Consider the following 24,065-nt stretch of genomic DNA (forward strand, 5'->3'; position numbering starts at 1 on the left):
AAGCACAAGAAGACAGCTGCTTTAGAACCAAGTCTAATTCAGAGTACTTCATTCCATTCAAATCATTGCTAGGTTACCCAACAGTGGCTGTTCAGGCTTCCCCCCTATTGAATCTACCAGCAAGTATGGTCAAAACACAATGTCAAAGCTGACAACACTGTCCACAAACACCGTTACGAAATGGGGACATTTCCTCTAAAGAAGGACTGAATAAAATGGAAATAATAACAGGAAGAAAAACACATTTTGTACTCTGTGATCAAATGGTTTGGGGTCTAGAGGCCTTGTATCACCTGCAGCGATTCTCTCCTGAATGTGATGTGTTGCATTAAGCAAATTCTCTGTTTGATCAACCATTTATTCAACATCAGCACTCTAACAAACAAAGAGGATATTATGGATGACAAACGGGAAAATGTCCCTGTTTTGTAGGGTCAGGCGTATAAACAACACATGTCCTGTAATGTCTATGTTGATCCAACAGCTTCCAGCTGGAAAGTACGGTGATTAAGTACATTTAAAAACAAAGGAAAGATAACGAAACGATATAAACCATTTCAGGTCAATAGGATTTAAAGCATAGCACAGGCAGCTGCCTGATTCATGGTAAAGAAAAAAGGTTGTCTCTAATAGGAAAGCGAACAATGGACCTGGACTAACAACGCAGTGCGGAGCAGGGCTTTTATTTATCAGAGGACACATTTCAAATATCCACCTCAGGCTCCGGCTCATCCACCTACCTGGAAGTGGAGCCCACAGGGACTGTCGTCATGAAAGCGAAAACCTTTCTTCAAGCTCTAGGGCTGCAGGCCCTGCTGTCTGATATGCATTAAAGGCCCTGCTGTCTGATATGCATTAAAGGCCATGCTGTAGGCCCAGCTGTCTGATATACATTAAAGGCCCTGCTGTCTGATATGCATTAAAGGCCATGCTGTAGGCCCAGCTGTCTGATATGCATTAAAGGCCCTGCTGTCTGATATGCATTAAAGGCCCTGCTGTCTGATATGCATTAAAGGCCATGCTGTAGGCCCAGCTGTCTGATATGTAATAAAGGCCCTGCTGTAGGCCCAGCTGTCTGATATGTATTAAAGGCCCTGCTGTAGGCCCTGCTGTCTGATATGTATTAAAGGCCCTGCTGTAGGCCCTGCTGTCTGATATGTATTAAAGGCCCTGCTGTAGGCCCAGCTGTCTGATATGTATTAAAGGCCCTGTTGTAGGCCCTGCTGTCTGATATGTATTAAAGGCCCTGCTGTCTGATATGTATTACAGGCCCTGCTGTAGGCCCTGCTGTCTGATATGTATTAAAGGCCCTGCTGTAGGCCCTGCTGTCTGATATGTATTAAAGGCCCTGTTGCAGGCCCTGCTGTCTGATATGCATTAAAGGACAATTGAAAACACAACATAAGCAAATATCCTTCTGAGAATGAATAAACTACTGCTTAAAGATCTCCATCACTGTACAGTGTGTCTTCCATTACATTTACATTTACATTTAAGTCATTTAGCAGACGCTCTTATCCAGAGCGACTTACAAAATGGTGCATTCACCTTATGATATCCAGTGGAACAACCACTTTACAATAGTGCATCTAAATCTTTTAAGGGGGGGGGGGGGGGGGTTAGAAGGATTACTTTATCCTATCCTAGGTATTCCTTAAAGAGGTGGGGTTTCAGGTGTCTCCGGAAGGTGGTGATTGACTCCGCTGTCCTGGCGTCGTGAGGGAGCTTGTTCCACCATTGGGGTGCCAGAGCAGCGAACAGTTTTGACTGGGCTGAGCGGGAACTGTGCTTCCTCAGAGGTAGGGGGGCCAGCAGGCCAGTGGTGGATGAACGCAGTGCCCTTGTTTGGGTGTAGGGCCTGATCAGAGCCGTCAATAGCAAGAAAAATGCTAGGTCACAGGAAATGGCTCTCCTCCCACATCGCTCCCCTGGCTGAACCACCTTTAATACATCCCTGTGGGACACGGTGGATATGGCAGCACATGGCATTCCGCTGGTTCAAATTAGAGCTGATAAAGGCTCCAAGAGAGACGTTGACTCCCTGATGGGGAGAAATAGAGAGAGAGAGAGCGAGAGAGAGAGAGAGAGAGAGAGGCCATCTGGCCGTCAGCGGGGTAGTCGGGAGACACCTTCATACCACTGCTGTCCCTTACTGTAATACCACTGATATCGCTTACTGATACCACTTACTGTAACACCACTGATTTCCCTTACTGTAACACCACTGATTTCCCTTACTGTAACACCATTGCTATCCCTTACTGTAATACCACTGATATCCCTTACTGTAACACCACTGATTCCCCTTACTGTAACACCATTGCTATCCCTTACTGTAATACCACTGATATCCCTTACTGTAATACCACTGATATCCTTTACTGATACCACTTACTGTAACATCACTGATATCCCTTACTGTAAAACCAATGATATCCCTTACTGTAACACCATTGATATCCCTTAATGTAATACCACTGATATCCTTTACTGATGCCACTTACTGTAACATCACTGATATCCCTTACTGTAACACCACTGATTTCCCTTACTGTAACACCATTGATATCCCTTACTGTAATACCACTGATATCCCTTACTGTAATACCACTGATATCCTTTACTGATACCACTTACTGTAACATCACTGATATCCCTTACTGTAATACCAATGATATCCCTTACTGTAACACCACTGATATCCCTTAGTATAATACCACTGATATCTAGAATGAACACATGGCAATGTCTTCATCATATACTACTTCATAATATGCTGCTATATTTGCCATGACTCTCAATATATCACACAAAGCCAAGGTAATTTTATTGAAACTGTGGTGAAATGCAGGATGCTGAAGGACCTCAACTGAGAAGTGACTATTCTTTGAGGAGTATGGATGAATGGCATATGCCATCCATTGTTGAAAGCACTTGACTCTGAGATTGCAAAGGGAATGTTGACTGCTGTTAAAGCAACATTTGTGCGCAAACATGTGGAAAGGCTGAGAGACAGATCCATTATCCAACTGTTCCATGGACCACTACAGAAGAACCCACAATGCTGTTTCTTTTAAAGCCCATTCTGCAGCTGAAGGTGCTGTCTTAGTGTAGCAGAGTGGCAGGCTGATCAATAGTTTTGTTGTACAGTAGGGTGAATATTCTGACTCTCGTCTATATCACAGTCGAAGTTGTTCTCTTGTTGGCTTAAAGTTCACACATCAGGGAAGGTAGAGAGAATTATGGAGGGATGGACAGGGAGAGAGAGAGAGAAAGAGAGAGAGGGAACTGTGAGTGTGTATGAGAGACAAACATTCTGAAATGGAGATACCATCTGTCAATGTCAGGCGTGGATAGACAGTGCTTATTGACAAATGCCAAGGCAACCTGAAGATGGTAAATAATATATAGCAGCCCAGATTGGAGCCCGAACCAACAGCACTCAATAGAACCAAAAGCCAACAGAACCACAAACGTTAGCTGTTTGCATTTAATGTCCTTAGCATTAGTGCATGGACAGGTATAGAAATGTAACATAAAAAAATGCCATTGCACTTAAAAGTTGATGGAAAACAGAAGATTACATTTGGACCTTCCTTTGAATATCGGGTATTCATCATACAACATCAACTCCAACCAACCACACTTTAGTTGACTCAATCACACACTTCTTTTCTCCATGATTCCAATATTTGGAGAGGTTCAACCACCGGGCTGGAGTGACAGACAGCTAACAGACAGTTATATGGAGACGTACCTGAGCCTCTCTTGGACACTGTTTTGAAACCTCGGACCACAGCAGCATAGAGAAGAATCTGGAGTGTGATGGGAGCTTTCATTTTTCACCTGGCCAAGTGTCCTATGGGGTTAGAGGAGAGGAGAGAGAGGTTAGAGACTATCCATAAAGGTAAGAATAATGAACGAATCCTTTAGAGAAGATAATGCGCTTTGTAGAGAAAACATAAATCAAGAAACAGTCATTTTTGTTTGTATGCCTCTAAAGAGCGAGCAAAGTACACCCCACCATTTTGAACGCAATAGATCACTTTAACTGGCTTCAACAGCTCCCTCACTCTTCCTAGACAGTCATTTTGTCTAAAGCACGGCGTACTATAGACCAGAATCATGACGGAACACCTCCTGTATTCGATTTGGAAGGGAAACAGTGTATCCTGAATATGTTGCTTCATGGTTTAAGGATGAAATACAACATAAAGAAGTAAATCATGATAGAGTATAACATCAAGGCAAACTTATTATTTGGAAATGGCAGCAATCATACAAATATTTAAGCCCACATACATTCCCTTATGCTTGCAATCCTAAAAAAATATAAATACATCTAAAACAGTGAAACAGCCCACTGGGCACAGATTTAACATCTATTCCACGTTTGTTCAACGTAATTTCATTGAAATGACGTGGAAACAACATTGATTCAACCAGTATGTGCCCAGTAGGAATGGCTGTAAAACTAACAATCAATAACAAGAACCACTGAAGGGTGAGTGGAGGTACAGTATTTGTTATAGTGCCTTTTGAAAGTATTCAGACCCCTTGACTTCATCAACATTTTGTTTGGTTACAGCTTTATTCTAAAATTGATAAAATTGTTTTTTCCCCTCATCAATCTACACACAATACCCCATAATGACAAAGCAAAAGCTGGTTTTAAGAAATTGTTCTAAATTATAATAATAAAAAAAAACTGAAATATCACATTTACAAAAGTATTCATTCCCCTTGGCGTTTTTCCTATTTTGTTGCATTACAATGTCACGTCCTGACCATAGTAAGATGTTATTTTCTATGGTAGAATAGGTCAGGGCGTGACAGGGGGTGTTTTGTGTTTTTCCATGTTTTCTATATCTATGTTTAGTTCTAGTTTTCTATTTCTATGTTGGTTATTTTTTGGGATGATCTCCAATTAGAGGCAGCTGGTCCTCGTTGTCTCTAATTGGAGATCATACTTAAGTAGGGTTTTTTTCCCACCTGTGTTTGTGGGTAGTTGTATTCTGTTTAGTCTATGTACCTGACAGAACTGTGAGCTGATCGTTTTCAGAGTGTTCTGAGTTTAAATACATTTCATCATGAGCACTCAATACGCTGCACATTGGTCCCCTTTCTACGACAACCGTTACATACAACCTGTAATTTAAATAGATTTTTATTTGGTTTTCATGTAATGGACATATATAAAATAGTCCAATTTGGTGAAGTGAAATGAAAAAAATAACTTGTTTAAAAATATATAAATAAATGTAAAAAATGAAAAGTGTATTCACCCCCTTTGCTATGAAGCCCCTAAATAAGATTTGGTGCAACCAATTACCTTCAGAAGTCACATAATTAGTTAAATAAAGTCCACCTGTGTGCAATCTAAGTGTCACATGATCTGTCACATGATCTCTGTTTCTCAAACTAGACACTCTAATGTACTTGTCCTCTTGCTTAGTTGTGCACCGGGGCCTCCCACTCCTCTTTCTATTCTGGTTAGAGCCAGTTTGCGCTGTTCTGTGACAGGAGTAGTACACAGCGTTGTACGAGATCTTCAGTTTCTTGACAATTTCTTGCATGGAATAGCCTTCATTTCGCAGAACAAGAATAGACTGATGAGTTTCAGAATAAAGTTCTTTGTTTCTGGCCATTTAGAGTCTGTAATCGAACCAACAAATGCTGATGCTGCAGATACTCAACTAGTCTAAAGAAGGCCAGTTTTATTGCTTCTTTAATCAGAACAACAGTTTTCAGCTGTGCTAACATAATTGCAAAAGGGTTTTCTAATGATCAATTAGGCTTTTAGAATGATAAACTTGGATTAGCTAACACAATGTGCCATTGGAACACAGGAGTGATTGTTGCTGATAATGGGCTTCTGTACACCTATGTAAATATCCCATTAAAAATCAGCCATTTGCAACTACAATAGTAATTTACAACGTTACCAATGTCTACACTGTATTTCTGATCAATTTTATGTTATTTTAATGGACAAAAAATGTGCTTTTCTTTCAAAAGCAAGGACATTTCTAAGTGACCCCAAACTTTTGAACGGTAGTGTTAGTATTCAGGCCCTTTACTCAGTACTTTGTAGAAGCACCTTTTGCAGCGATTACAGCCTCAAGTTGTCTTGGGTATGACGGTACAATCTTGGCACACCTGTATTTGGGGAGTTTCTGTCATTATTCTCTGCAGATCCTCTCAAGCTCTGTCAGGTTGGATGGGGAGCCTTGCTCCACAGCTATTTTCAGGTCTCTCCAGAAATGTTCGATCGGGTTCAAGTCCGGCCTCTGGCTGGGCCACTCAAAGACATTCAGAGACTTATCCCGAAGCCACTCCAGTGTTGTTTTGGCTGTGTGCTTAGGGTTGTTGTCCTGTTGGACTGTCGCCCCAGTCTGAGGTCCTGAGCGCTCTGGAGCAGGTTTTCATCAAGGATCTCTCTGTACTTTGATCTGTTCATCTTTGCTTCAATCCGGAATAGTCTGCCAGTCCCTGCCGCTGAAAAACATCCCGACAGCATGATGCTGGCACCACCATGCATCACCGTAGGGATGGTGCCAGGTTTCCTCCAGACGTGACGCTTGGCATTCAGGCCAAAGAGTTTAATCTTGGTTTCATCAGACCAGAGAATCTTGTTTCTCATGGTCTGAAAGTCTTTAGGTGCCTTTTTGCACTCTCCAAGTGGGCTGTCATGTGCCTTTTACTGAGGAGTGGCTTCTGTTTGGCCAGTCTACCATAAAGCCCTGATTGGTGGAATGCTGCAGAGATGGTTGTCCTTCTAGAAGGTTCTCCCATCTCCACAGAGGAACTCTAGAGCTCTGTCACAGTGACCATCGGGTTCTTGGTCACTTCCTGACCAAGGTCCTTCTCCCCCGATTGCTCAGTTTGGTCGGCGGCCAGCTCTCGGAAGAGTCTTGGTGGTTCCAAACTTATTCCATTTAAGAATAACGGAGGCCACTGTGTTCTAGTGGAACTTCAATGCTGCAGAAATGTTTTGGTACCCTTCCCCAGATCTGTGCCTAGACACAATCTTGTCTCGGAGCTCTACGAACAATTCCTTCGACCTCATGGCTTGGTTTTTGCTCTGACATGCACTGCCAACTGTGGGACCTTATATAGACAGGTGTGTGCCTTTCCAAATCATGTCCAATCAATTTAATTTACCACAGGTGGACTCCAATCAAGTTGTAGAAACACCTCAAGGATGATCAATGGAAACAGGATGCACCTGAGCTCAATTTTGAGTCTCATAGCAAAGGATCTGAATGCTTATGTAAATAAGGTATTTCAGTTTTTTCTTTTAATACATTTGCAAAAATGTCTAAAAACCTGTTTTTGCTTTGTCATTATGGGGTATTGTGTGTAGATTGCTGAGGATTTTTTATTTATTTAATCAATTTTAGTTTAAGTTGTAACGTAACAAAATGTGGGAAAGGTCCAGGGGTCTGAATACTTTCCGGAGGCACTGTATGTATGTAGGCCTATTGTAAGGCTATGTGTCAAAACACACCAGGTAAAAGGTCATGAGTAAAAGATTCTTAAGGTCAATTACATCCAATCAACATATTGAAGGTGGATTACACAAGATAGTAGAAGTAGAAGGCACCCTTGCACAATTTTCTATTTCTTTTAAAATAAGTTGAAATTGAAAAAAATCTTTGGTGTTCACACATGTATTTGTTTGATTTACAACTGCACAGGACCCTACAAAAAATGTTTTAAGGCCTGGACAAAAAAGGCTTTTTTGACCACTCAGATCAGCTCTGAAAAAGATCTGATGTGAAAAGATCAGATGTGATTGGTCAAAATACGAATTAGTTGAAAAAGATGAGAATTGGGCTGCCTGTGTAAACACAGCTGTTGTTTTGAATGAGATGTGGCTTTCAGATTATGCCACGTGCAAATAATTTAATCATCATTTACTCATCTGGATCATAGATCAAAATGGGGAAAACAAATATTTGATATCATGTTCTGCAGCTGCCTACACATCTGCAATCGGGGCGGCAGCGTGTGGTTAGAGTGTTGGACTAGTAACCGAAAGGTTGCAAGATTGAATCCCTAAACTGACAAGGTACAAATCTGTCGTTCTGCCCCTGAAGAAGGCAGTTAACCCACTGTTCCTAGGCCGTCATTGAAAATAAGTATTTGTTCTTAACTGACTTGCCTAGTTAAATAAAGGTTAAAACAAATGCCTTTAAAAAAAATTATGCCAGTATGCAAATCCATTCTCCAAAAGTTTTATTTTTATTCCTCTCTTTAAGGATTTATCATCATGCACCCATATAAAATGAACTCCATCAAAGAAGAAGCTGTGTCAAAGTAGTGAGTAATAATATATCTGGCTTTGATGCCATGCTAACTAACATGTTAACTTCACCTGCTCCCTAATCCTTTACATAATCAATTCTAATCTGAATTCCTCTGGGTGTTAGGCCACTGTTTTGGGGGTGGTTGTATGATCTAGCAACCAATAAAGAAGCAGCCCAAAGACTGACAATAATCTCACGAGGCAAGCTCCCTCATTTCAATGCCTGTCAATTCAATTGACATGTGGTAGCTTCCAATGTTTAAAACCTTCACGTTGACATTTAGTACCTGACAAAGACACAACACAGAATCACAACACAGAATCTGGAGGGGGAACCCGGTAAACCACAATAAGCCTGAGGAGACAGTGTTAGTGTGTCAGTTCCAGATTAGACTGCAGCCAAGGATGACGACACCACCACAAACCACCCCGCTATGAAAGGGCCATTGTAGCGCCGGGCGCTAGTTGGCTAACGGCGCTTCACAAGTCACCCCCTCACTACACTAAAACGATAAAACAACACCCAAATTTTATCATTTTAATTAGCATTCTCTCTCGTGTCACTACAAACATTACCACCAAAGATACTCTCGATGTGGTCCCTCTCTTACAAACAGAGAACACAATGATTAAATAGACACATTCGCCTAGGATTACTAGCCTCCTGTGATAACTGTGATTGGGCGCCAGTGCATGGCATGTAAATGATGTTGCCATTTCAAAGACCCAATCATGGACACTCTTACTGACAGCTGTGGCTGCTTTGCGTGATGTATTGTTGTCTCTACCTTCTTGCCCTTTGTGCTGTTGTCTGCACCCAATAATGTTTGTACCATGTTCTGTGCTGCTACCATGTTGTGCTGCTGCCATGTTGTGTTGCTACCATGTTGTTGTCATGTGTTGCTGCTATGCTGTGTTGTTGTCTTAGGTCTCTCTTTATGTAGTGGTGTGGTATCGCTCTTGTTGTGATGTGTGTTTTGTCCTATATTTTTATTTTATTTTTACATTTTTAATCCCAGCCCGCGTCGCCACAGGAGGCATTTTGCCTTTTGGTAGGACGTCATTGTAAGTAAGATTTTGTTCTTACTGATTTGCTTAGTTAAATAAACATGAAATAAATACAAAATATTTTAAAAAGAAGACGAAGATACATGGTGTTCAATGCGATAGGAGGTACTTGAAGTTGGTGCTATTGAATAAAATCCCTGAATAACAATAGAGGCGTATTTGTCTACCTCAGTACATCGTTACTGATGAGCGAACAAGTCGTCTGCAGGTGCTATTGCAGCAGACTGATCATAGTCCAGAGTATATCAAAAACAGAATAAATAAGGGATTATAGGATTAAACATATGACAGAATTCAAAATATTACCATAATACGTTTCTGGAACTGCAAGCTCACTACTGTAGCAGCGGTTTGGATTGAAAACGCAAGGCGGATATTTAGTTGTTCCGTGATACATAGATAGGTCTGTTTAATTGTGAATAGGTCACTAAAACAGTCATTCCTAGGTTATTACTGTGTAATGACCATTTACCATGCCATTGCTTAGTAAACAGCTGGGAAACTATGTGCCGTAAAATTAAGTGCTATAAAACATTTACCATCATAATTCTCATAATCAGTGACTTCAAGTGGATCCTGGATAATATGTGAATATCAACCTCTTGTTATTTCAGAGTGTGTTTTCCCCAATACTGAGAGCAGAGAATCAAGTGCTAGCTATTTACACAGCCCACAGTGTGGGAGGGGAGCATGAGAATTGACATGAGCTCCGTGTTGTAGTGCAGTGTAGCCTACTACCCCCCTGCTGCAGCGATCCATGACGCAAGCAAACAAGCAACTCACTGATGGTCCATAACCATTGAATTAGCAGGGTTTGCAAAAGGAGGAAGCTCCTTAGAATCTACTGTCGACTGCAGTTGTTGTCCAGTTGTTTTTCCTCGTACCCCTACCTCCTTGTCTCTTAGTCCCTGTCTATTAGTCCCTGTATTTATCCCCCGCTGGATTCAACCAAATTCAATTACTGTCTTGAAGGTTCTGCCAGAGAAGGGCCCTTTCTCACTAGTGCCTCTTACTAGAGGAGCACCAGCACAGAATAATATGTCTTCTAACAAACCCTCCCTCTTTTCACCATCTCCTCGTCCTCGTCCCCCTCTCTCCTCCCTCCCTCCATCTTTTCTCCATCTCCTCGTCCTCGTCCCCCTCTCTCCTCCCTCCCTCCATCTTTTCTCCATCTCCTCGTCCTCGTCCCCCTCTCTCCTCCCTCCCTCCCTCCATCTTTTCTCCATCTCCTCATCCTCGTCCCCCTCTCTCCTCCCTCCCTCCCTCTTTTCTCCATCTCCTCGTCCTCGTCCCCCTCTCTCCTCCCTCCCTCCATCTTTTCTCCATCTCCTCGTCCTCGTCCCCCTCTCTCCTCCCTCCCTCCATCTTTTCTCCATCTCCTCGTCCTCGTCCCCCTCTCTCCTCCCTCCCTCCATCTTTTCTCCATCTCCTCATCCTCGTCCCCCTCTCTCCTCCCTCCCTCCCTCTTTTCTCCATCTCCTCGTCCTCGTCCCCCTCTCTCCTCCCTCCCTCCATCTTTTCTCCATCTCCTCGTCCTCGTCCCCCTCTCTCCTCCCTCCCTCCCTCTTTTCTCCATCTCCTCGTCCTCGTCCCCCTCTCTCCTCCCTCCCTCCATCTTTTCTCCATCTCCTCGTCCTCATCCCCCTCTCTCCTCCCTCCCTCTTTTCTCCATCTCCTCGTCCTCGTCCCCCTCTCTCCTCCCTCCCTCCATCTTTTCACCATCTCCTCGTCCTCGTCCCCCTCTCTCCTCCCTCCCTCCATCTTTTCTCCATCTCCTCGTCCTTGTCCCCCTCTCTCCTCCCTCCCTCCCTCTTTTCACCATCTCCTCGTCCTCGTCCCCCTCTCTCCGTAGAGGAGCAGAGGAAAAAACCTTATCTGCCTGCTGCCTTTGCAAGTTATTAACATTTCTATTTGTGAGAAACAGTTGCAATCACTTATACCCTCAACACACCTACATCCACACACTCTGCACACAGAATTATTCCTAGGGTTGCAAAATTCTTGCAAAGTTCAAGAAATTCCCTGGTTTTCTAGAAATCCTGGTTGTAGGATACCAGATTTTGTGCTTATTCCCGCCTGATTCCGGGGATCCTCCAACCGGGATTTCGTGAAAAACCAGAGAATTTATTAAACGTTCGCAGAATTTTGCAAACCAAATTATTCAATTTCAGAATATCTGATCCCCCCCATCCACCATCATACTGCTGATACAGAAAGGAGTGGAGTATATGGAAAAGTTTGGAGGAGATATCAGGTGCCATGCCAGGAGAGCCCGTGTGGCTCAGTTGGTAGAGCATGGTGTTTGCAACGCCAGGGTTGTGGGTTTGATTCCCACGGGGGACCAGTACAGAGAAAAAAAAAAGAAAAAAAATTATGAAATGTATGTATTCACTACTGTAAGTTGCTCTGGATAAGAGCATCTGCTAAATGACTAAAATGAAAAGGGGGAGAGAGAGTGAGAAAGGACAGTTTGTCTGTATGCTGCCAGTAACTTCCTAAAGGACATACATTATTAACTATTACCAATTCAAGCTGTTCCATGCACTATACACTCTCTCCCTGAACACACTTTAACCCTTGGCCTACAATTGCCGCGCCCCTGTGGAAATCGAATTAACATAATTGAAAAAGTCACCATCAAAATACGCCTGTTTAAGCTAGAGATACAGTATTTGTTTTTTTGTTGCATGGGCTGCCTCTCAATCCACTGCATCTGTCACGGCTGTCGAAAGGATCGGACCAAAGTGCAGCGTGGTTGTAGTTCCACATTTAAAAACATAAATAACTGAATTTACAAAACAACAAACCGTGACGCAGAGCGAAACAAACACTACTCAAAAGATAATCACCCACAAAACCCGGGAAGAAAAACCCCTACTTAAATATGATCTCCAATCAGAGGTAACGAGGACCAGCTGCCTCCAATTGGAGATCAACCCAAAAAACAACAACATAGAAATAGAAAAACTAGAACTTAAACATAGAAATAGAAAACATAGAAAAACACAAAACACCCCCAGTCACGCCCTGACCTACTCTACCATAGAAAATCACATCTTACTATGGTCAGGACGTGACAGCATCTGCCGATATTGCCCTTCCGCATCTGCAGTGGAAGGTGGCAGAGCTAGAGTCCAGGGTAACTACTGATTGATCTAAGGACTGTAACTTATAGGTTTCCAGGTGCTACAATCACGGTTGTTTCAGTGGAAGCCAGTTATGAGTCTGTATTGCTGGGGAGCACGACTCACTAACGCCCTTGAGTTCAACAGCCCTGCTTAGTTCCTCCCTGGCAATCGCTATAATGAATATCGCTGATTGGCTGGGCAGTGCACACACCTGGGTTCCCATGTAGAAATCAGACCCCAGGATTGAAATCAGCTGGACTGTGGACCTGAAAAGCTGTGCATGCTGTTATAGTGTAGGTCCCAGGGCTTCCAGTTCCACCATGGACCAGAAACAGCCCGAAACAGCATGAAATAGAGTGCAATGCCTCTTTGTGGCTGGTGTCATTCTCTACCACTGCACGTAACTAGTGTGACACCTTGTTGAAAACTTGAATCCTTTGCAGAAAGCGAAGGCACCACAGGTGGGTCAATACTTGAGGTTGAAATGTCTCATGAGGTGCAAGGTATTGTATTTTACCTGAAAATTGTGAAATAACACCTTTTTGCTACCACTTCTATGAGTGACATGTTCTAATAGAGTCAAGTTAACCAATTTAAAAATCACAGCCAATTTCCTTCTACATGGTGTCAAAATAGAAAATTATACACTTGTTTCCACTTCCACTCTGTCTCTCCTTTTGAATCATGCAGTGAGGGGAAAAGTTCTCTAATTGGTGAATGATTTGCATCATTTGTATTCTTCTGTGAAGCCAGAGATAGTGATGCAACTGTGAGCCAGTGGGCTCAAGTCTCCCGGCCATTGGGGTTCAGGGTTAATAAGCAGGAGGTGCAGAGCACTGTTCTAACACCACCTGCTACAGCTTCCCAAAAATGGCCCCTCAGCTTATTTAGATGAATCACCTAGAGAAGTCATGTGTGACACAATCAGTGGATTGGACCCCAAAATGGCCACCTCATGAGGCAATAAGGACTTCATTTCCCATAAGCGCTTTGTGTGCCAGGCAAGGAGTACTATTGCTGCCAATTAAATAGACTTGATGCAGAGGTGAAGGCCTGTATTCTGACAATATGAGAACTGCTGGTCACGTGGCCAGGACAGAGGGAGACTTTATTTTGAGTGAATCACAGAGAGAATGGGGAGAGAACAATTTACAGGCAGCTTGCTATTTTCTCTTGTGGGGAAAAGACACAGAGCAATCTGACCCGATTTGTCCACTTCTGAAATAACAGTGAGAGTGATGTCTGTAACAAGTCCCCGTTCCCACCTGACAAGAACAAGACTTACTCTCTGCTGTTTCAGCGAAGTCTAAAACAAAGTTTTATATACCCTTAATCATTGGCAATTCATTGCCCTTAGTGGTTGTAATTTTCCTTGGTTCAAGCTAAGAAGCTTTTAAAGTCAACATGAATGAAGTTTTAATTTCATAATGTACCTCAACGCTACAGTGATTAAATGCATGGCAATGATGCTAGATCTCAAGCATTACCTGTCACCTTTCCAAAAAGCTTCCAGGAAGGCAGCAGTGCTCAGTCAGTACCGATATTCACTTTGGAGGTGACAGGAGATAGCTATACATAATTAGCAACACAGCACACACACCACATAGCCCTAATTTGAAATCCAATTCACTACAGATTCACCCCCCCCCCCATCCTTATCAACCTCTGCTACCTCTCTGCTCTGCTCTACCAATCGTTTCAGCTCAGTAAAACCTGAGAAAACAGGACCTGGAGGACTCCTGTTCAATCCCCCTCAGATCTCTGACCTGCCTACTAACGCCCTCTGTATCCCAGCTCGGCCCAGCCATAGCCGAGCGGCAGGGAAATAAAGATAAAACTAATGAAGCCTTCTTATTGGATAGGCCGTGGCGGGGGAGGGGGCTCAGGGGTCCAGGGGAGAGCCCGGCTGTAGCCCCGTCCTGAGGATGAAAACGGAGGCTGCTGAGGACAAGAGAGAGGGAAGGGAGGAGGGGATAAATCATCCCCAGGAGGAGAAGAGGAGGGAGAAGAGAGCAGAGTTTCTGTCAGTACTGTAGCCTCCCCTCCACACCGACTGCATGTTTAATAAAAGATAAGCCATCCATCTCAAATCTCTCCTCCAAACACACAGTACTGCTCAGACCGCTCGCTCGCTGCACCACTATTGAAATTGCACACCTGCATTATTCAGGCAACGCATTAGGCTTTATGGCCCATTCTTTCCCCTTGCTGAGCAAGACTCAGCTCAACCCTTTGACATGGAAATGACAGAGCTGTTCAGACATAGTTTACAACCCCAAAATCACAGTTTCCATAAACCTTAACCTGCTATGAAAGCTCACCACACTAAACAAGTATGTTGATTCATATAGAATTGTCCATGAGCAAAGTATATAGAAAGATAGTATATTGTATAAGAGAACTTCATTTCCCCTGAGTTCTGTCAACAGTACAAATAATAATATTATATTCTATAGGAAGTAGCACTTCATTTCTCCAGAGTTCTGTCAACAGTACATTGAAATATATTATATTGTTTAAGAGAACTTCATTTCTCCAGAGGTCTGTCAACAGTACATGAAAGATATTATATTCTATGAGAGAACTTCATTTCTCTTGAGTTCTGTCAACAGCACAAAGATATTATATTCTATGAGAGAACTTCATTTATCTTGAGTTCTGTCAACAGTTCAAGATATCATACTGTATAAGAGAACTTAATTTCTCTTGAGTTGTGTCAACAGTATAAAGAAAGCTATGATATTGTATAAGATAACTTTATTTCTCATATTGTACAAGATAACTTTATGTTAACAGTACAAATAAATATAGTACAGTATATTGTATAAGATCACTTCTACTGAGTTCCGTCAACAGTACAAAGAAAGATATTATAGTGTACAAGAGCACTTCATTTCTCCAGAGTTCTGCAAACTTTTCCAGAAAAGGAGAGAGACCAACCTATCCAGCAGCCGTCACCTGTCTCCGTTTTATCCCGCCATCCAAAGTCCCCTCCATCCACTACACTTGACACCAAGAGAAACCTCTTCAGATCCAATCATCCCACTCAAATGGGACTTGACACTGTTCCCTACTGAGGGCCAATCTAGTTGGGAGGAGACACCCACCCCTCCACTCCACTCATTAAAGGAGAGGGGGGGGGGATATGGCTGACAGGCAGGCAGGTAGGTGGGACGAGGGCCAAGGAGGAAGTAGCTGGAAGCCAGGATGATTGATACAAGGCTGTCTTCTAGAGCTGGTATACTGCTCCATCATCCATCAGTAGGATCAACTCAGTCTACTGGGGAGGAAACTGAAACACAGCAGCTGGTGAACTGTGAAACAGACTTCTACTACTGTTATTCCAAAGGATATGCACACTGATGACTGCAGTAGATTGCATGTGTTAGGGTGGTGGGAGGAGGAGGGATAGGGCGAGAGGCGGCGAATTGTAAAATTGGCTGGCTACAAGTACTACAGTATAAGAATAGGTCCCATTCCTAGGAGTACAATAGCTCCTAAAGCTAATTTCTATAGTCAGATGACTTTTCTGCCAATATATATGCATTATATAATCCTGTAACATTGTGAGGCTTCCCATGATAGATCCCAGCTTCCTCTGAGCATGGCTGGAAAGTGGACTTACTGGTCTTCATTATTAACATGTAAACATAAATGGAGGGTTGTTACTCAACATACACACGTAACAATTCCCCCATTCCCTCAACTGGATGAAGATAAGCATGCCTGAAACTGGAGGCTTATTGAACCACTGCCCTCACGTTCACATTTAATAAGCCAAAACACTGTAGAGCCACAAGGGCGTCACATGATGGTCTCAGAGGGTATAGCCCCAGGGGGAGCGGAACACGGAACTAGAACTCCAGCCACCTAACAACCGGTTCAATGGCTCACTCAATGGAAAACAGAGGGAAAAGACAGTAAGAACCCAAGGCAAAAAAAGGTCAATTTGTCTGCTGAAAAGTCAACCCGAAGAACCAGACAAGTGTTGCGGCTGAAAGAGCCAGGGAGTGGGGAGGGAAAACTCTGTTGGAGTTACTATAGACCTGAATTTGCAGACTGGCATGTCTCTCTCTCTCTCTCCCTCTCTCTCCCTCTCTCTCTCTCTCTCTCTCTCTCTCTCTCTCTCTCAATCCCTCTCTCTGTCAATCCCTCTCTCTCTTGCTCTCTCCCTCTCTCTCTCTCTCTCTCTCTCTCTCTCTCTCTGTCCCTCCCTTTCGCTCTCTCGCTCCCTTTCTCTCTCTCTCTCTCTCCCGCTCTCCCTGCCTCCCTCCTTCCTATCAGTACCCCCTCAGCCTACTATTTGCTGCTCTGATTGTATCATCTCTGAGTGGCACCATGTCCTGAAATGGAGCCAGCACCAGCAATCAAGACTAAACTGACAGGATAAGGAGGATTGGAAGGGAGGGGTCTAGTTACCATGGAGAGCACGACAGGAACAACACATATTTACTGCATTGACAAACAATGTGGGAAAAAACACTCCATGTGAGGAAGGCGGGATTCAATATCGGAGGACAAGGAGAGCCGACTCCCCAGGCCCTTCTCATAAAGTGGCCCAATAAATCAGGGCCTATTGAGGGCCACTCTCGCTGGGGTTGGTGGGGATATGTGGAGGGCCCATGGAGAACGCTGGCTCTCGCCAAGGAACGGCTTCGCAGTCGAATTCGCAGTTGACACAGCAGCAGCATTCTGGGTAAGAAACAGGGCCCATAAATAATATGACATTCACATCTAGACCACAGCCCTGGTGTTTGTTTAGCAACACAACTACAATAATGTGTTCCCCTTTGTCATTGACTAGCCTAGGGTGAAAAATACATGAAATTAACAACACAGTGTTGTGAATGAGGAGTCTTAAGAAACGGCATGTGAACACATGCTCTCTGTGTAATTGGACACTTCTCTCTTGAGGATATATCATTGGTCAGGAACGCTGAGTCGGTGCATGTTGTCTTCTACTTCTTGTATTGGAAAGACATTCAGCTGGCAGCACAAGATATCCAAGGTCTCTGTTAGTTTTAAACGCAGGCAAATTGTGAGGGAAGGTTTATCTCTGTGGTAATGCGCTGTGTGTCACTACAGAGTCTTCATGAATGGGTCAGCAGCGCTCCGAATGGAGAAGGGACAAATTGAAGGAAAAATTGCCCATTTTGCTTTTTACCCGCATGACAATTTCCATCTCCTTTCACACGCCTATCTCCCAACTATCTAAAACACATCGACTTCATCCTCTAAGCAGTCTATGCTCCTTTAGGATCACATGCAAACATTGCAGGGATACAGCTTTGGGGGAAAAGGGGTGAAAATGATAATTCCATCATCGAGGCCAGCTTCTGGACTGCACACTCTATCTCTGACAAACCATCAGCTTTTTATTTTCCTTGCCTCAAGCTTTCAAAAAAATAGATAGAAGGAAGAAAAAAAATTGATTACACCTTAGAATGCAATTTCATCTGTGGGGAGTAGGACTACACTTTCATCGCTTCAATCTTTATTTCAGTGTGTGAAACAATTGACCAGTTTTTCATCTTCTAGCAGTTCCTCTGGGAGGTTCCCCATATGTTTCCTGAGCTACAATATAAGCAGACAGTTGGAAAACGATTCCATTATGACTTTTATGTAGCTACATTAGCTTGTCTCTGTTATGATAGGGCTGCCAAAACACTCAAAGGCTAAATAAAGTCAAGCGGCTGATTCCATGGTTGGATGTGTACCATACACTCACACTGCCTACCTGACAGAGAGATAGAAGCTTGGATAGCTTCATTTCTGTAGAGAGATGGTATTTTTTTCTCTTGATCTGAGATCGCCTGATCTAAAGAAATAAGAGAGAAAATGTGTTTTGCTGTTAGCCTCCACTGAATGATAATCAGACAGAGGGCTTTGAGAAGAGCAGTGGAGAGCTGTAGGGCCACAATTGTAAAGAGGGGCCTATTTTGAAGCACAAGTGTTTTTATAAAGACTACATCCCTCCAACAAAGTCCGTTTAGATGATTTCCATTTCCAAGGGTTCCTTTTAGTTCCCTCTCTGCTACTCAGAAAGATATTTCTAATGAATTGTAGCAGCATGAATGTGACAGTACAGACAGGCTGAAACAGTGACTTGGTATTCATACAGCTGCCTTGTCTTAGATGTTCTATGGGCTCAGTGACTGATGCTTGGACATCTAGTAATCTACCTGATCTATCAAACATGTCTTTACATGGAGAGAATGCTGCCAGCAAAAATAAATAGCTCAGTGTCAGATCAATAGCCTCTGATTGCTTTAATGTGGATCTAGGATTTATTTTAAATACTTGGGCAGAAAAGAGGCTGAAAACTCATCTAGGGAATTGGATTTCTTTCAAGATTTCTTTTGGGAAGGCTTTCCACTAGATGTTGGAACATTGCTGCGGGGACTTGCTTCCACTCAGCCAGAAGAGCATTAGTGAGGTCGGGCATTGATTTTGGGCGATTAGGACTGGCTCACAGTCGGCATTCCAATTCATCCCAAAAGTGTTCGATGGGGTTGAGATCAGGGCTCTTTGCAGGCCAGTCAAGTTCTTCCACACCGATCTCGATAAACCATTTCTGTATGGACCTCGCTTTGTGCACGGGGTCATTGTCATGCTGAAACAGGAAAGGGCCTTCCCCAAACTGTTGCCACAAAGTTGGAAGCACAGAATAGTCTAGAATGTCATTGCAAGATTTCCCTTCACTAAAACTAAGGGTCCTGGCCCGAACCATGAAAAACAACCTCAGACCATTATTCCTCCTCCACCAAACTTTACAGTTGGAACTATGCATTGGGGCAGGTAGTGTTCTCCTGGCATCCACCAAACCCAGATTCGTCCGTCGGACTGCCAGATGGTGAAGCGTGATTCATCACTCCATAGAACGCATTTCCACTGCTCCAGAGTCCAATTGCAGCGAGCTTTACACCACCCCAGCCGACACTTGGCTCTGCGCATGGTGATCTTGCTCGACCATGGAAACCCATTTTAATGAAGCTCCCGACAAACAGTTATTATTCTGACGTTGCTTCCAGAGGCAGTTTGGATCTCGGTAGTGAGTGTTGCAACCAAGGACGACGCTCCCATTCTGTGAGCATGTGTAGCCTACCACTTTGCGGCTGAGCCGTTGTTGCTCATAGACGTTTCCACTTCACAATAACAACCCTTGCAGTTGACCGGGGCAGCTATAACAGGGCAGAAATTTGACTAATTGTTTTGTTGGAAGTCAAGTAGAAAGTAAAGTTGAAAGTCACTGAGCTCTTCAGTGAGGTTATTCTACTTCCAATGTTTGTCTATTGAGATTGCATGGCGGTGTGCTCAATTTTATACACCAGTCAACAACGGGTGTGCCTGAAATAGACAAATCCACAAATTTTAAGGGGTGTCCACATACTTTTGTACCTACAGTGTATTTAATGGCTTACAATTAGTATTCTATAGGCTTACAACCCACTGGGCAAAAACAGGTTGAATCAACATTGTTTACAAGTGGAAAACTGCTTGGATTTGCAAAAAGTAATCACCTTAAGGGATTCTTTTTTTTTACCCAACTTTTAACCTAAATCCAATGACATGGTGACAAATTTTATGGTCTCTTTCTCGACATCATTCTCTCCCTCTCTCTCTTGATCTCTCTCTCTCTCCCTCTCCGTCTCTCTCTCTCTCTCTCCCTTACTCTCTCTTTTCTCACATTCTTTCTTTCTCTCTATTTCCATCCCTCCTCTCAATCCCAACCATCTCTCACCCTCCCTAGCTCCCTCTCTCTCCCCCTTCTCTCTCTCCTTCTCTCATTCCTTCTCCCCTCAAAGCCAGTGTTCTTTCATTTCCATCAGAGTCTTATTAATGTAATCTAATAACAACGATAAAGGCGCCCCTTCCCTCAGTGCCTCCCTCACAAATCCTAACCAATTGTTCCAATCACTCCTCAGCACTGAGCCAATGTTCCATAGCCAGACACCCTTATTTCCCACAACATTAATGAACTCCATCATTTGAAAGCCTTTGACTCTCTCTCTGCCGCTTGACTGCAGGTTGGGGGTGGAGCCTCGGTTACAGCTCCTTGAAAATTAAAAGTATCAATCAAGGAGGAGATCAGTGGTTGTGATGGCTCCCCTGAACATATGCAGATGCTAACCAGAATGCATGCATGCAACCAATGTGATAATGAGCCCGGAAATCTCCGGTGCTGTCTTGTGGTCCTTCAAATCATACATTTGGATGCTTATTGTGTCATTACTGGACATACAGTATTAAAAATACACATTATATTTGAATGATGTGCGTGTTAATGTAACAAAATGCAACTAATGCAGGACCATGACCTGCATCACATTGTGAATTGAAATGGATGAATCATTATAATCTGAATAGTGTCTATATTGTCAAAGCTCTATATCAATGACTGTGAGAAGCATTCAAGCCAGCTCAATATCTGACCACCGGGCCTTCCTTCCCAGGGGACAGACGTCAATGAAATGTCTATTCCATGTTGGTTCAACATAATTTCATTGAAACGACTTGGAAACAACGTTTATTCAACCAGTGTATGCCCAGCGGGTTAAGAAGCATGTCTTCTGCAACGTTGCTGCTGTGTTTGAATCAACCCAAAGGAATTGAGTGAAAGCAGCAGGAGACGCATTGAAAATCGTTTTGTCCTGCGTGCCTTGAGCAACTTCATTTCTCTCCCTTGGTCCTGTATTGATGATCGGGTTTCAATATACACTTGGCATACATCTTGACTGCACACGATATAGGCTAGCTAGAGCAAAATTGCATGTCCAGACAAATAAAGTGAATTTCACCGTTTTGGTGCAGTAGGTCTGCTTGAGGCAGACACCTGTGTTGTAACCTACACATGCAGGGGTGTATTCACTAGGAACCAAACAGAACCAAACGGAAGCAAACGGAACGAAACGGGGAGGGACCTGCCTGGATTTATCCAATAGAAACTCTTGCTTTAGTCCAAACTGTTTGCAACGGTGTGGACTAATGATTACACCACAGGTTAACGCTCTTCTCTTCAAACGGTCGACTCTCTGGGAGCTGTCATTTCAGCACCACGGGTTAAACAGCACTTGAATGTTGCTTATGTCGACCTTGTCATCTTTTCGGGGGTCTGGGATGTGAGAGAAACGGTACATCCATTATCCCTTCACCGGCCAATATGCATTGACGGCACAGTGGCTAAAACCTAGTAGTTTAGTGGGTAATCCAAGATCCAAATCGTAATTTTCCTGTGCTATGTGTCAGTCACTTTCATTTCAAGGTGGAATTCACTGGTGACCTATTCGCACACTTCACGTGAACGAACAGATCAATGCCGCGCGCGTCTTCCAATGGTTTTGGGATTTAGTTCACCATCTGCAGCTGAGGATGGACACACGCATCTTTCCAGCTCCACACAACTTTGCAACCTGCCGTTACGCCATAGTCTAAACAGGCTATATCTTAAATTCCCTATCTGTTGAAATATCATATTTGTAAAATATATTAAAGGTAACACAACTACAGCTAACGGTTTGCATATAATGAGCCTACATAAAAAATATATATATATTTCCATCGTGGACACACACAAGCACGCACTAACGCGAACGCACACACACATCTATGCACGCACACACTGTATGATCAGAGACATGATCGTTTCACTCTTGCCATAAAATCTTTCTATTTTTCAGCAATAATGTGCCATTGCTGCAGTGCACATTTATTTTCACTGAGTTACAACTTTTAACAGATATAAATCTGTTCAAATCAATTACAGTACGCTGATCAAGCAGCGAAATGTAGCCTATTACAGTAGGCTTATCAAGCAGAGAAATGTAGCCTATTACAGTAGGCTTATCAAGCAGCGAAATGTAGCCTATTACAGTAGGCTTATCAAGCAGCGAAATGTAGCCTATTACAGTAGGCTTATCAAGCAGCGAAATGTAGCCTTTGCGCAATGAACATTACACAATTTCAAACATCCCCAAAGAGTGCTCTAGTGCCCAACGCATCCGAATCTATGCGTAACGAGCTGTAGAAACGAACATTCCTCACAATGCGCATAAACTGCTGCGAGGTGGAGAACTCGAGGGACTAAAGGCACAGCTACTATGGAAGGAGCTCATTCAAATTGCTACATATAACATTCAGGTTTCACAAAAAATCGGAATGTTTTTCATGGTAAGAAAGTAGAATAGCCTCCTGACCACAGAATCAATGTGTTGCATTGAGTACATGTAAATGTTTTAATCAAGAAACTTTATATCGCTGCACTGATAATAAAACATATGAACTTACCCACAAGCAGTTTCCAAAATGATCCTATTCCACTGTCAGTTCAGATCATAAAAGCTCACCATCACTATGCCGGTGTAGGCTAATGCTAATAACACGCCTCGTCTCCTTATACAACGGTCGTTGAACAATATGCCTAATACACAGCTATCCCATTCACGCAAAAGCCAAGTTGTCCACAGGGAGGTCTAATCCAAAGAACATATGCATATCATCTGTTTTTTTCAGTGCCGAATAAAAAAGGTGCAGATGATCACTTGAAAATAATATTGAGACCGGCGGCGGTGGGAAAATCTACTATGATAGGAGAAAAAGGTTGACATATAATGAAGGAGAAAATCAAACATTCCAGACTGCCGATCCTTGGTTATAAATAGTCACCCAAACCTCTCCGCTGCGAAACACAATTTCTCCACCCAAAAAACTCGTGCGGTCCTCACAGGCTGCAGCGCGGCAGAGAGCTATCTATAATGTAGGCTATATTTCACAAGTATTCTGTAATACCACATCGGATTAGGTTTTCCTTCAGTGTACCGCTATGCGAACACTCACAATCCGAGTTTGATGGATCCGTCCTCCAAATCCAAGAGCCCGCGCAGTCCTCGTGCACCAACAGACGCACTGGTGGAAAAATTCCGTGGATGGAGAAAACAGATGCGCATACAGTCCAAATATGAAACGAGAAATACAGGTCTGAATTGTATTTTCCTTGCAGTTAATTTGCATTTAGTGGTTTCCAGAAACCAGATTAATTCCCCCGCCCTCGCTAGATCGCAGTCACTATGTGGACGGGTAGGCAATGCAGTTCTCAAGTTTAAAGATAGACGTACTGCCGCCCAATGGAAAAAAAAGATAAGATTCCGGTCAGACTCACACTACCGAGACCAACCGTCCACTATTACTACATTTATCAATCGAGTCATCTTTGCATAGGCCAGTGGTTCCCAAACTGTGGGACGCGTGAGTGGTAGGTTGGGTAGTGGGGTAGTGCATCATCAGTTTTGTGCATCAAATTGGGTAGTGCATCATCAGTATCCCTCTTGTCATGTCAATTATTGCGTACCTTAGAGCAGGGTTTCCCAATCTCGGTCCTGGGGGGGTGTTCTCCAATGCTGGAAGGGGGGCCTGACTGAAAAAGTTTGGGAACCCATGGCATAGGTGAGAAATGTACGTTTGGAGTTGGACATGCCCCAAGAAGTCATGATGTCAACACAAGTTGAACAATATCAAATGATAAGGCTTCACCGGGTGATACACAAGCCTGGTTTTATGTGTAG

General features: G+C 43.2%; 1 protein-coding gene across 1 annotated transcript in view; it reads right to left on the minus strand.

Moving 5' to 3' along the window:
* LOC106575569 (interleukin-1 receptor accessory protein-like 1) overlaps positions 1-23,734 on the minus strand; it is a 401,023-nt gene extending 377,289 nt beyond the window's left edge. The window contains exons 1-2 of the mRNA XM_045699173.2: positions 22,792-23,734; positions 3,758-3,859 (exon numbers count right to left, since the gene is read on the minus strand). Of these exons, the coding sequence (XP_045555129.1) occupies positions 3,758-3,839 (82 nt within the window). The 5' untranslated portion in view covers positions 3,840-3,859; positions 22,792-23,734. The remainder of the gene's footprint in view (positions 1-3,757; positions 3,860-22,791) is intronic.
* Positions 23,735-24,065: the final 331 nt, after the last annotated feature.

Source organism: Salmo salar, chromosome 17, assembly GCF_965601325.2.
Source record: "Salmo salar chromosome 17, fSalSal1, whole genome shotgun sequence".
Taxonomy (NCBI): domain Eukaryota; kingdom Metazoa; phylum Chordata; class Actinopteri; order Salmoniformes; family Salmonidae; genus Salmo; species Salmo salar.